General features: G+C 44.4%; 1 protein-coding gene across 1 annotated transcript in view; it reads right to left on the bottom strand.

The window, feature by feature from the left end:
• Positions 1-13,355, bottom strand: part of MCF2L2 (MCF.2 cell line derived transforming sequence-like 2) — a 235,619-nt gene that overhangs the window by 32,198 nt on the left and 190,066 nt on the right. Inside the window, 6 exon segments of the mRNA XM_004382342.1 lie at positions 1,474-1,545; positions 4,920-5,012; positions 5,823-5,915; positions 10,728-10,797; positions 11,886-12,001; positions 13,229-13,295. Of these exon segments, the coding sequence (XP_004382399.1) occupies positions 1,474-1,545; positions 4,920-5,012; positions 5,823-5,915; positions 10,728-10,797; positions 11,886-12,001; positions 13,229-13,295 (511 nt within the window).

Here is a 13,355-nt window from a genome sequence, read left to right as displayed (position 1 = left end):
GGACTCCAACCTCCTCTCTCGCACCTTCTCACTCGTAATAAACGTGCTTCAGTTCCTGGTAAGAGCCCACGGACTCTCACCTGAGCTTATTTAACACCATCACGAAAGGATGACAAGTTCTTAGACCAGGCATCTTCCTTCTTACTCAGCCTTAAAACTCATTTCCTCTCAGAGACTTACCTGCTCTGTCCCCGCTCCTTCCCCACTAGCCCTCCTCCCACAGACACAGCAGGGACAATGGCTAGTTTTACACTGTGCAATGCAGGGCTCAGGGCAATCCTTGCAACATTACTAAACCCCTCTGACTGGGGCTAGCCCCCTTACTCCAGGCTGTAAAATTATTACCCTGCCTTGAACTTTTCCTAATATCAAGGGTTCCCCACCACACGTTCTGAGCAAAGAGGGAGCACAAACGAGGGCTCCTTGAGACCCTGTATGTGTGGCAAGTTTTTCCACCAGTTACGCCAGAATATGCTATAGGAAATCTAAAATAAATTCTGCTAAGCCACAATTTTTTTCTCAATCTGTGGGTCACATGTTAAAGTGGCCACCATTTCCTCCAAGGGAACCTTGGCAGTCGTTCTTAGAATTCACACACACACACACACACACACACACACACACACGCATACATACATACACATGCACACACACAGACACACACGTGCATGCACACATGCGCACACGCACACACAGGCACGCACATACACGCACACACGCGCACACATGCGCACCCCCACACACACATACACACATGCGCGCACACATGCGCACACACACATGCGCACACACGCACACATACATGCACACACATGCGCGCACACATGCACACACATACATGCGCACACATACACGCACGCACGCACATACATGCACGCACATACATGCACACACGTACACCGACACACATGCACACACATGCACACACGCACACACACATGCACACACATGCACACACACGCACACACACATGCACACACACGCACACACATACATGCACACACATACACACATGCACACACGCGTGCACACATGCACACACACATGCGCGCACACACACATGCGCACACACGCACGCACACATACACATGCACATGCATGCACACTCGAGGGGAACAGGGTATGATGTATACAAATTGGATATACTAAGAAGTATAGAGAAGATATAAATCACCCTGCCCACCATTAAGGAGACCACAGTAGAGATTTCACCATATTTACCTGTAGCCCTTTAATTATGCATTTTACACATTTACTTAATTTTGAATTCCCATGAAAATATATTACATCTCGTCCTGCTGAAAAGCCTCACATCAAAATCACCTTTAATTTTTTCCCACTGAATATGGGCCATAGGATACATACTTATTTTAGAATAGTTAGACAGGAAAGATCATACACAGGGGAAACAAAATTGTCATCAGTACTTCCATCCGTGGACAAACTCCATGAACAGTTAGTGATATCCCGTACCTTGGCCGAACCTCCTTCTAATTCACCTGGGTCTATCTCCAAATCCTCAGGAAACTCGAAATCCAGCAGACCCTGTAGTAACCGAAAAGCCTCGTTCAAAATCAAAAAATACAACGCTAACTAAATCTCCTCTGCAAAAAAACGTCCAGCCAAAGCTACACTGGCTGAGAACGTGGGTAGACGGGATTGTTTCTCATGAGTAAAAGGGAAAGAATAAACGATACATATGGCACCATTCTTTTTCCCCACAAATGTAAAATCATATAGTCTGCCCTATTTTGAAGCTCACTTTTACCTACCCAACTATACATCATGAGCATTTTCCGTGACACTTTTTCTAAAAGACGATTTTTGATTGTGGCAGCGTGTTGTATCCTATATAAACAATCAAAACCCAAACCCATTGCCGTCGAGTCCATTCCGACTCACAGAGACCCTACAGGACAGAGTAGAACTGCCCCATACGGTTTCCAAGGAGCGGCTGGTGGATTCCAACTGCCGACTTTCTGATTAGCAGCCAAGTGTTTAACCACTGTGCCACCAGGGCTCCTGTCTCCTATATATAAGCCATAATTAAATTAATCTCCTTTACTGTCGAACATTTAGGTTGTTTCCAATTTTTTACTATCATCATCATCCTTGTGCATTTTTCCTAAATAAAAATTCCTAGAAGTGGAAGAGTATTAGATGTTTTAATGCATATTTCTGAGTTCTTTGGAGAACAAAGTGTTCCTTCCATCTATGTATGAAAGCCCATTTCACCACTCCCTGGCTTCCGTGGGGTATCACCATTCAACCCCAAGCTTTGCCAATTAAATAAACAAAGTGATACCATCTCATTGTTGTTTTCTCTTGAATTTCTCAGGTATCCAGCAACGCAGAACTAAAAAACAAGTTTGTTATTAGTACTTACTCTTTGGTGAACTGCCTACATCCTTTGTTCATCTTATTATTAATTTCTAAGAGCGCACTGGGAACTAAGCATACTGACCCTTTGTCCTGTACGTTGCTAATATTTTTCTAAAATTTTCACGTGTCTTTCCTAAATGGTATATGGTGTCATTCTTTTCTCTTTCTTTTATACTTAGAAAGGATTTCCACATACCAGAATCCCACAATCCTTTCTAAACCATGAGGTGATGGGTATAACATCTCTGCCCTTTCAAACAATTTGTTATGTGGGAACCACAGAATGAACACCATCCCTCAGGGTGGAGAATTCTACAAAGTTCTTTTCCTCACAGGTGTGCCAACAGTTTGAACTTACTTTCCAGGCACACAGCAAGTTGAGCCTCCCACCGTTCTGCACCACCCCCCCCAAGGAATATTCTATAGTGATTCTATTTCTTGTTCACTCGGTGAAATAAAGTTTAAAAAATCATAGCACGCCTTTAAGTACTTCTAACACATATTCTCTCTTCTAATGCACACAACAAGCCTCCCAGCAAGGAAGTATTATCTTCACCTCATTGTAGTTGGGTGCTGGTGAGTTGGTTCCGACTCATAGTGACCCTACGCGCCATCCTCACCATCGTTGTTATGTTTGAGCCCATTGTTGCAGCCACTGTGTCAATCCATCTCGTTGAGGGTCTGCCTCTTTTTCGCTGACCCTCTACTTTACCAAGCATGATGTCCTTCTCCAGGGACTGATTCCTCCTGCTAACATATGTTCAAAGTACGTGAGACGAAGTCTCGCCATCCTTGCATCTAAGGAGCGTTCTGGCTGTACTTCTTCCAAGACAGACTTGTTCGTTCTTCTGGCAGTCCGTGGTATATTCAATATTCTTCACCAACACCATAATTCAAAGGCGTCAATTCTTCTTCGGTCTTCCTTATTCACTGTCCAGCTTTCGCATGCATATGAGGCATTTTACAGAAGGGGACTCGGAGGCAGAGAGAGGCTAAGTAACTTGCCTAAGTTCATGACGCCTGGAACTGGTAGAGCCGGGTCCACACCCAGGCTCTCAACCCTGAGTCTGCATTTCTAGTTACTAGGCTCTGCTTTTGTGGTTTACAGCCCTGCACGTGGCACAGACCTCAGCTGTGGTGTAGACTTCGCCTCCATGGGCAAACTCGAAGCCAGCAATACAGGCTGAGGGTGTGAAAACCACCACTATGTCCTGCTTCCTCGAGTGACAATAAAGATGGGGGACTATGTGGCTCTGAATGAGTGTTGGATCCAAACATGCTTGTAAATGCTGCTTACAGAGGGAAGCAACAGATCGTTATCCTCATTCCACCCCAGTGTGACGGTCTCAACATGTCATACAACTCTCCAAGTCAGGGGAGGGCTCCTGGGGGCCAGCACTGCCAAATTCTTTATGTGCTCTACTCCCTTGCCCCTCATAACAACCCCACAGAGGAAGTTCTACTTCCCCAACTTACTTACAAGAGGAACGAGGCCTAAGAGGTCAAGTAAGCCAGGACTGCTGAGCAGCAGGGCCAGCATGGCCGAGGCTGGGGCTGCTGGTGGAAAACTGCAAGGGGTGACTTAGCAAGGGCAGAATGCAACTAACCTCCCTGAGCCCCGGCTTCTCACGCTCCAGAGTCTTCCTGGCATGTCTGGTTGTGGGGATGACATTACACACGGGAAGGCAGTCGGTAAACAGTAGGTGCTCATTTCTCATTAAGAGACCATAGCCCTGGGCAAGAACCACCTAAAATGCTTTTTACAGGTTAACTCAAAATACAACTTGTAGGGGTGGCCCCACCCCATTCCTTCAGGCTCATGTGGCAAACCAGCCAGCCCCACAGTCCCCTGTGTCCTCTGCAGGGTGTCTGGGACAGGTGATGGCAGATGTGTTGCTGGCAATGCCTCACCACCAAGGATGAGAGAGAGAGCCACTTAGGGGTTTAGGCAGGGCAAAACTCATTCTGCGTAGAGCCCAAATCGAAGGGTGGATGTTGCAAAAGGACGGAAGACTTCAGTTTTGCCTTCTTTCCATTGTGTTAATGCACACAAAGCAGTGACCTTGGAGAAACCAAACCTCTTCTCTGAAGCACGTTGCTTCATCTGTAAAACGGAGATGGTATCTTACACGTCTGAGAGTACAGGCTGGGTCAGGTAGTCGAGGGGCACTCTGCCCGCCTTCCCCACCCTCTCAGCTGCCAGAAGTGCAGCTGTCCTCCCTGCCGTTGATCCCAGTGGCCTCTCCTCCTCTAAGCCATGCTCCTTAGAGATTCATGGATGTTGGATGCTGGATTCATGGATGATGCTGGACATCGGACTAGTCAGGCATCAGGGTCCCTTCCAATGCTACAATTCTTTGAGTCTTATTTCTCACCGAGTGGGCTGATATAGACTTGCAGGAAAGAAAAAGTCAAGGAATAGATACATTTCCAGCCTTGGAAGACCAAGTCACAACTCTACATGTCTAAGAAAGTGAGCACCATAGCCCAGGCATCTGATTCCCGCAAACAGAAAAGCACTGTTGCATAGACTTTACCTTCAGCAACATCTGGTATTTCAGAAGCCTCTGGCTTGGTCCTCTCAGATACTTAAAAAGAGGGAGATGGTGATCCAACTGGCGCTGGCATACCTTTAAAAGCCAAAGAGAAACAGCATAAAACAAAACAAACAGACACACACAGAACAAACGTGGCAGCATTTAAATACAAGGAATGAACTGGGCTCATCATGGACAAGGAGGTGGCTGCGTTGATCAGTTTCAAAATGTTATTGAGGTGTTTAGTCTTTCAGAAGCAGCATGTGAAACGAGAGAAAGAGGAAAGGAGACGACTTGGCTAGTATTTTTATAGGCAACCAGAGGAACAGGACCATTTATTCCCTTCCGAAAGCAAGTCCAGAAGAAGACAGTGGGGCATTTCAGGTCCGTTTGAAACGAAAGCAACCCATCTTCGAGTTGGTGGTGGGCATCTCTTCAGGTCATTTTGAGCCTGGGGGGCACACGATAGCTTGCTGGCATCATTCCAAACCAAACCAACCCACTGCTGTTGAGTCGATTCCGACTCATAGTGACCCTACAGGACAGAGTAGAACTGCCCTATAGGGTTTCCAAGAAGTGGCTGGTGGATTCGAATTGCCGACCTTTGGGAGCCCCAAAGTGTGACACTTTTGAGTTAGTTCCATTTTCCAAATCCATTTTGGAAGAGGACCCGGGTTTTCTTACCAGGCTACGGTTTCTCCTCCCAGGCCTATTCATAGCAGCTCAGGGGAACATGGAAATTCTTGCGTAATTTCAAGACATGAGAGACTTTTAATAAACATAAATCTAACAAACATAAAGGCCCACTTCCTCTGATTGCTTTGTAATTTTGTTTCCTTTAAAAATTCAGAAACATTTTCCAGAGAGAACCATCTGTGCGAGACTTTATAAAGCCAACATTACCCCAAAGTAGGCGCAGTCTTGACACTCTTGCCAGATGCTGTTAGCTTGGGGCAGGTTCTTGTGGTATTTAAAATATATTTGAAAATCTTCTTTCTGAGTGGGCAACAAATCAGAGCAAATTAATCAGGTCGCATTTTTTCAGTAAGTGGGTAGGAGAGTACAGATTATTCATTCATTCAACAAATCTGAGTATTTCCAATGTGTGAGGAACTGGGAGTCTGTGATAAATAACCTAATGTTAACGTGTGTGTGTGCATTGGTTATGAACAACCATAAATACTAAACATATGAGCAGAGTGCTGTGGCAGCATCTACAAGGACTGCTGGTAAATCAATTAGTGAATTCATGAGCAGGAGTTAGTTCTTATCTTCATCCTCCCCTCCCCTGAACGTCATTCAGGACACCAAGAGCTGCCCAAACCCACTGTGCGCCGAGTGATAAAACTAACAGACGAAACCCTGGTGGCTGACGGCCCCTCCTTCTCCACATCCTTTGTTATTACAGCCATTATGATGCCAGTCCTAAAGAAAAACCTCAGAAACGACCAGAAGATGGAAGCACCCCAGGAAGAAAATGTGTTTGTGCGGACAGAGACTACAGGTCTGAGTCATTTGGGCAGCACCCAAAGGGCAAGCTCTGCCTCAGACGCCACCTTTGACCTGCAGCTCAAGACCTCCGAGATAGGAAAAGTTATGGGACTATTTCAGAGCTGGAAATCCAGATGGAATCTAAGTATACACTGTCTCAGAGACCGGGAGAGGTGAGCATGCATTTGCTAGTGTCCCAGATACAAAAAACACACCAGCTATCAAGTCAGCCTGCCAGTGTCCTTCGCTCCATCAGGAGGACCAGGTCCATAGCAGTCACCTTCCTTCACTCCATCAGGAGGACCTGGTCCACAGCAGTCACCTTCCTTCACTCCATCAGGAGGACCTGGTCCACAGCACTCAGCTTCCCTCACTCAATAAGGAGGACCTGGTCCACAGAAGTCAGCTTCCCTCACTCCATCAGGAGGACCTGGTCCACTGAAGTCAGCTTCCCTCACTCCATCAGGAGGACTGGTCCACAGCAGTCAGCTTCCTTCACTCCATCAGGAGGACCTGGTCCACCGCAGTCAGCTTCCTTCACTCCATCAGGAGGAACCTGGTCCATAGCAGTCAGCTTCCTTCACTCCATCAGGAGTACAGGTCCACAGCAGCCAGCTTCCTTCACTCCATCAGGAAGATTGGTCCACAGCAGCTCTAATTGCCATGAGCCCAGCCGGTAAGAGCAGAGAAGCCTGCATAGCCACCTCACTGCAGATTTCTAGGTCCCTGTTCCCTTGCTTAGAGTCCCTGAGTGGCACAAATGGTTAAACCCTCAGCTAACTGAAAGGCTGTTGGTTCAAACTCACCCACAAGCACCTTGGAAGAAAGGCTTGGCAATCTGCCTCCCAAAGGTCACAGCTATGATAACTCTATGGAGTGCAGCTGTACTCTGAAATGCATGGAAATTGACTCAGAATCGACTTGATGGCAACTGGTTGGGGTTTTTTTTTTAATCCTCCTGATCAGGCCAACTCTTGATTTCTTTCACGGTGACACAGGCTATTTTCTCCGCTCACAGCATCCACTACGTCTGCGCCACTTCCAAACACACTGCTGTGGTGAATGGTTTCCATTGCTGTAGCTCTTTGCCTCTCCTGATCGATTGTAAGTAGCCATTTCAGCACAAGAACCACCACAATCCTGTCCTTCAGGACTCCGTCCTGGAAAAAAATGAACACAGGCACACACACACACACATGCACACAATGAACGCACACACACACAGAGACAGGTCTTTGAGGAAAAGAGATAGCTTTTGAGGAATGTTGTTCATGCTGGCTAACGGAGTAGAACAATTCAGAGTTTAACAACAATACAGACATTTACTCCTTCTCTGGAGAACTGTCTCCTGAGTGCATCTGATGGGCCAAGCATGGGGCTAGGTACACCGTGAAACACAAGGGCTCCCTTGGTGTAGCACTGGGGGAACATTCCTGCATACTGAAGGCCAGGCTTACAGAGTACTTCAAATTCATCACGGCATTGCACCCACACTTGGTATGTCAGAGCACAAAGATACTGGCTATTAACCCCTAAAATAATTCAAGGGTTCACTGCTCTCAACACTCACTCGCCAGAAGATTCTCAGAAGCTGGAGAAGACTTTGGAGACCCAACGTCTACTCAGCACAACATCCTCATGGTCAACCACCTTTCCCCAAACTCCCCTAGTGTACAGAGAGGGACCTGGTTCTGCCGGTGCACACTGAGCTGAAATCTACCTTCCTGAAACCTTCACTTCTTGGTCCTGATTCTGCCCTTTGAGTAACACAGAACATGTGAGTCCTTCAAGAACCAAAATACAAGCATTAACCTAAATTTGCTTTTCTAACAGCCCAAAATACCTTGGAGAAAGGATATGTACTAACCAGCGCCATCTGGAAGTACCTGATTCCCCTCACCTCCTTATTCATCAAATCAGAGGCAATGAAATTGCTATCAAAACCTCATCCTCACATGGAGACATGATGGTTTAGACTGTGGGCTCTGGTGGTGGATGGTCCAGGTTCAGTTCCTGGCTTTGCCAATTACAAACTATATGGCCTGAGGTCAGTTACTTAACCACCCTAGACTGCAGTTTCTTCATCTGTTAAATGGGCTGACAACAGCAGTCAACCCCTAAGATTGTTGTAAGGATTAAATGAGCTGATATAGCTAAACCTGTCAATACCTGCCCAATACATGCCAAGTACTCAACAAATGGTAGCTATTGTCAAAGCAGTTTCCACTCTGCAGACACTTACTTCTACAAGCATTATTTTATTTGATCCCCACTACAACCTTACATGAAACCTGTTGTATGGATGAGGACAGTGAGACTCAAAGGGGTGATGTAACTTTCTTGAGGTCGCAGATAGGGAGTGACTCAGCTTGGGTGAGAAGTTAATTTTGCTGATGTCTACCCCAGTATTCTTCGCATTGTACCATGTGGGCTCTCACAGCAAATGTAACTCCAAGTCAAAGACTCAAAGCAAACCACTGACAAATAAATATCAGTCTACATACAGCTTGGTCTCTGGGGCAGAATCTTCCTGGATGCTACAGGCTAGGATCTGATGAAGACATCTGGCCAGAAGATATGGATTTCAGTTCATTTCCAAGATCAGTAGAACTCAGCAAACATTGCTGAGCAAATGTAAACTGCTGTGGTGGTAAAGACCAGTGGACCTGTCTTATCACCTAACAAATAGGTAGACTGGCACAGCAGTTGCCAGTTCCCTACCAGGACTCTCAGAGATTAGGTAATTGTGGTTATTAATTATTCCACTTGTCAAAGAGTAATAGCTTTGTGCTTGATAAGAATATATTACCTGCACTTTGTCTCCAACTCCATAAACCATATGGGATTACATGCAGGTTTGAGGATTAAGAATCTCTAAGAGTCCTGGGAGTGGGTGGAGGGAGGGAAGGGACGATAGAAAGCTTTGCAAAAACGTACCAGAGGAATTAGTCCAAGAAAAAGATGTTTAGTTGTAATTCCCTGACTATTTCCTCATGTTTAAACCATTTCTATTTGATAATACCCATTTCTCCCCTCACAGGAAGCTGATCCTTCTCTCATTCAACAACTTAAATAAGTCTTTGCAATAATGATACAAGCAACCATAAAGTATTTTTGAACTTTGAAAACTAGAGCTTGGTGTTTGCTGAGTGCAAAACAGTACAACACAGTAGTGACGCTATAATGGCGTCTCAAAATGGTAAGTAACCAGATCGGGTACAAAGTCGTTTCCTGTGTATCTTGAATTCTGGTACTTGAAGAAGAAAAGCTGGTCCCTGTAGCGAGGCTGTAATGAAAAGGCCGTAGCGAGTCATGGAAGGGGCCTTCTAAGCTGCTCAAGAGCGCTGAGGGTTGTCCAGATGCCCAGATGTCAAATGCCCTGAAACCTGGGGAATTTTGTTTTCTGGCGTTTGGCTTATCTTAGACTTACCAGTCATAATGTGGGTTGTTTCAGTGTTTTAAGGTTGTTTGATCAGTTGTTTGAGGCTCACAAAAGAAGGAGGAGGAGGAGAAGAAGGTATATACAGTTGGGAAAGAAAGAGGAAAAGGGAAATATTTAAGGAAGCAGAAGGCACTAGGATCATCCTCATGGCCATCATCACAAGGGGGAGGAAAGCTCTTGGTGGAGAATGGTGTCCAGCCCGCCAGCTCTCTGTGCCAGCCCCAGCTCCGCGGGAGCGCCACCAGCCCAAGCAGCCTCCTGCTTGCCCAGGCAGGAGGTGGAAGGGGAAGGGCGGGCAGTGAGGTCTGGGGTGGCGGGGAAGGGGAGTTTGAGGGAGACGTAGTACAGGACGTTCTTAAATTGGGCGATAACCTAAGAAAGTCTGTAGATTTAAAACTTTCTAATATCTTCTATTCTGTTAAAAAAAAAAAAAGGACTAAAATGTATTTTCTGAGATTATTAGGTTAACACCAGGACTATCCCTCTTTAGAGTATTAATACAACATTAGCACAACACTTTAAGCTTGTTGTATGATGCTTGGCCTAAAACAGCACAGTCATTCAGAAGAGGAAGACACTGTGCTGTGGGGGCCCTCTGCTGCCAGCCTTCCATTCCTCCGCGCTTTGCGGGAGGCCTGGCTCACAGTTGCTCCCACGGATCAATCAGCCTGGACTCATTTGCACACTGGGTGAAGGGAATGAAGTGTGAGGCTGGAAAGCAAAGGGGCAGCGGAGAACTACTGCTCTGCATGCAAAAGGCAGACAAAAGTTTTTAGACCACTGGCATTTCCATCTGCCTTTGCCACTTACCCAGGAAAGCAAAGGGCTGGCTTTTATCACATAGTTATTTTGATCGACTGGGGGCACAGACTTACCCTGTTGAGAAAGCAACGTGCCAGAAGTTGAGGATTTTCAGTGCACTTTTCCAATTCTTTTAGGAAAGTCCTAGGGAAATAGCAGTATAATAGTACTTTGATTTTTACATGTATAGGGTTAAATTTTTTTTTTTAAAGTAGAATCACATAAGCTTTTAAGAAATGTCTAGAAAAATGTTGTCCAGCCTTTATTGCTCTTGACTCATCTTCAAAACATTGATTTGGAAGAAAAAATGTGTTCTGTGGCATTACTAGGATTACTCTGAAACCAACCACTAGCCAGAGACAGACTGGATACACTAATGCTCCCCACTACACGATAGTAACGTTAATAAGGACTCCTGCGCTGCCGCTGTTACCAAAGATCGTTGAGAGCTTACTATGTGCCAAGCACAAGCAACGTGCTTTACAAACAATATCTCATTTAATCCTCCACCAAACCACGCCAGGTAGGGTTTTATACATGTGGGACCCTGAATAGCTTCTCCAGAGACATACAGCTTGAAAGCAGCAGAAATGGGGTTTCCATTTCAATTTTGTCACAATGGACAGGACACGGGTCTAGGAAACAACTGTGGGTCCGTTCACCAAGTAGCCTGCCCCGCCATTAATGAGGCATGTGACCTTGGGGTCATCACAGGGAGCAAAGTGAATGAGCAAGTTGTCGTTTCTTCATTAGTTATACTAATTCTCTATACTCATTCTCTAGAACTCAGCACTCAAGTAGTCCTGGGTTAAAAGGACAACTTGTTTGACGAGTTAACACTTTCTAACACCCTAGTTTCCAGCATTACCCAATGATAACAGGCAAGGGAACCTGTGTCTAGGTCATCTTCAGATTCCCAGTGCAGAACACAGTGCTCAATTGTTGGTTCAACTGAAGGTATGAACCAATGAATGCACAAAGGAATACACAAACGAATACCTCATGAACGTCTGAAGCTCCACTGATGTCTTTTCCTTTCTTCCTCAGCCATCCTGTGATGCTTCTCCCTTCCTTCTCAGCCCTACCCTAATTCAACCCAATCTGCTGACTCTGGACCACTTGCTTCTGCCTGGTATGGTCCAAGCACTTTCTTCTCCAAATTCCATCAGCCTGATTTCTACCTTTCTCTTCCCTACTTCCCATTTTCCCTGATAATCTGGATTATTATATACCTGTTGTGAAATTCATAAATTTCTCTAATATTCCCAAAGAGGAAGTCCTTGTTGTTTTGAAGAACATCTGGAATCAGATGCTTCAGCCAAATAAAATCCATTGGCACGATATATCCCTGCAGAGGTGAAAATAAGGCAGGTTTTACAGATAGGAATATATGAGAGATGATCTGAATTAGCTACTCCAGGAGCCAGAATTTTAATGAAATAGTTGGGGAATATAGCACATGTTTCCTGAACGTCATTCTATCAGATACTTTCTTTTGATATAATTTTCCTTGTATTTCTGTCTTCAGAAGGAGATGGTTTAATGGCAATGATAATAAAAGGAATTTTTATAAGAAAAACAATTATATTTTTAAAATATTTATAATGTGTACATAAGTTAAGTGTGAAAGAAAGGAAAAAACATAGCCAACTGTATGACCTGGTAATATTACCATTCTATTTTATTATATCTCCTTAATGGCTTTTAAAAAACTTATTTTCTGTGGTTGTTATCACAGCACATATATAATTTTGTATTCTATTTTTCCATATATATTTTAGGCTCAACTAATAAATTTTGACATATATTCTTTTGAATTTAAGCATTTTTATACCATAAGCATTTTCAATGCTGCTATGTATTATTCAAAATAATTATTTTTATAGTTGAATGATATTTCATTCAGCATGTAATTATTTAACCATTCCCATTATTATTGGATATTTGAGTCATTTCTGATATTTTGCTGTAAAAAAAACTATAATAAATAACTTTAAGCATATACATATAGTTTTTTCTTTAAGATTATCCCCTTAAGAAAATAGGGAAATACACATTTTTATCCTTAAGCAAAAAAAAATGTTACTTAAAACAATGAGAAATAATCCTCCCTTATTAAATTATCCAAAACATTTAAGTTATATAGTCATTGTTGTGGAGGGTGTGGTGAATTCAGCTGGGTGTTGCTGGAATCAGTATGAATGGGAACGATCCTTCAGAAACGATTTGGTTACAGGGGTCAAGAGCCATAAGGACATTCATACTACTGTTGGAGAGACAACTGTATCATCACAAGACCTGAAATCTTAGTGGGAATTTCAGAGGTATATGGCAACTATGGAGCCCTGGTGGCACAGTGGTTAAGTGTTCAGCTGCTAACCAAAAGGTCAGCAGTTCAAATCCACCAGCAGCTCCCTGGAAGCCCTAGGGGGCAGTTCTACTCTGTCCTATGGGGTTGCTGTGAGTCGGAATAGACTTGACGGCAACAGGTTTTATGGCAACTATAGGAGTTTCTTTGTGTGACAAAACTTCTCCAGTTTGAATATTTTCTTAACCCACTCCCGCATCTACTTACATCAATTATGCTCTTTATTTCTTTTATGTAAATTTCTTCAGTCTCAAGCAAGTCCCGTATAATGCGCCTGAATCACAGCAGCAGGTGGGAGAGAGAGGGGGGAAGGGGTGGCAGAGACAGGGGTGGG

This window comes from Trichechus manatus, unplaced genomic scaffold (assembly GCF_000243295.1).
Source record: "Trichechus manatus latirostris isolate Lorelei unplaced genomic scaffold, TriManLat1.0 scaffold00092, whole genome shotgun sequence".
Taxonomy (NCBI): Eukaryota; Metazoa; Chordata; class Mammalia; order Sirenia; family Trichechidae; genus Trichechus; species Trichechus manatus.
The sequence above is the reverse complement of the archived record's forward strand: the minus strand, read 5'-3'. Positions and strand labels throughout refer to the sequence as shown.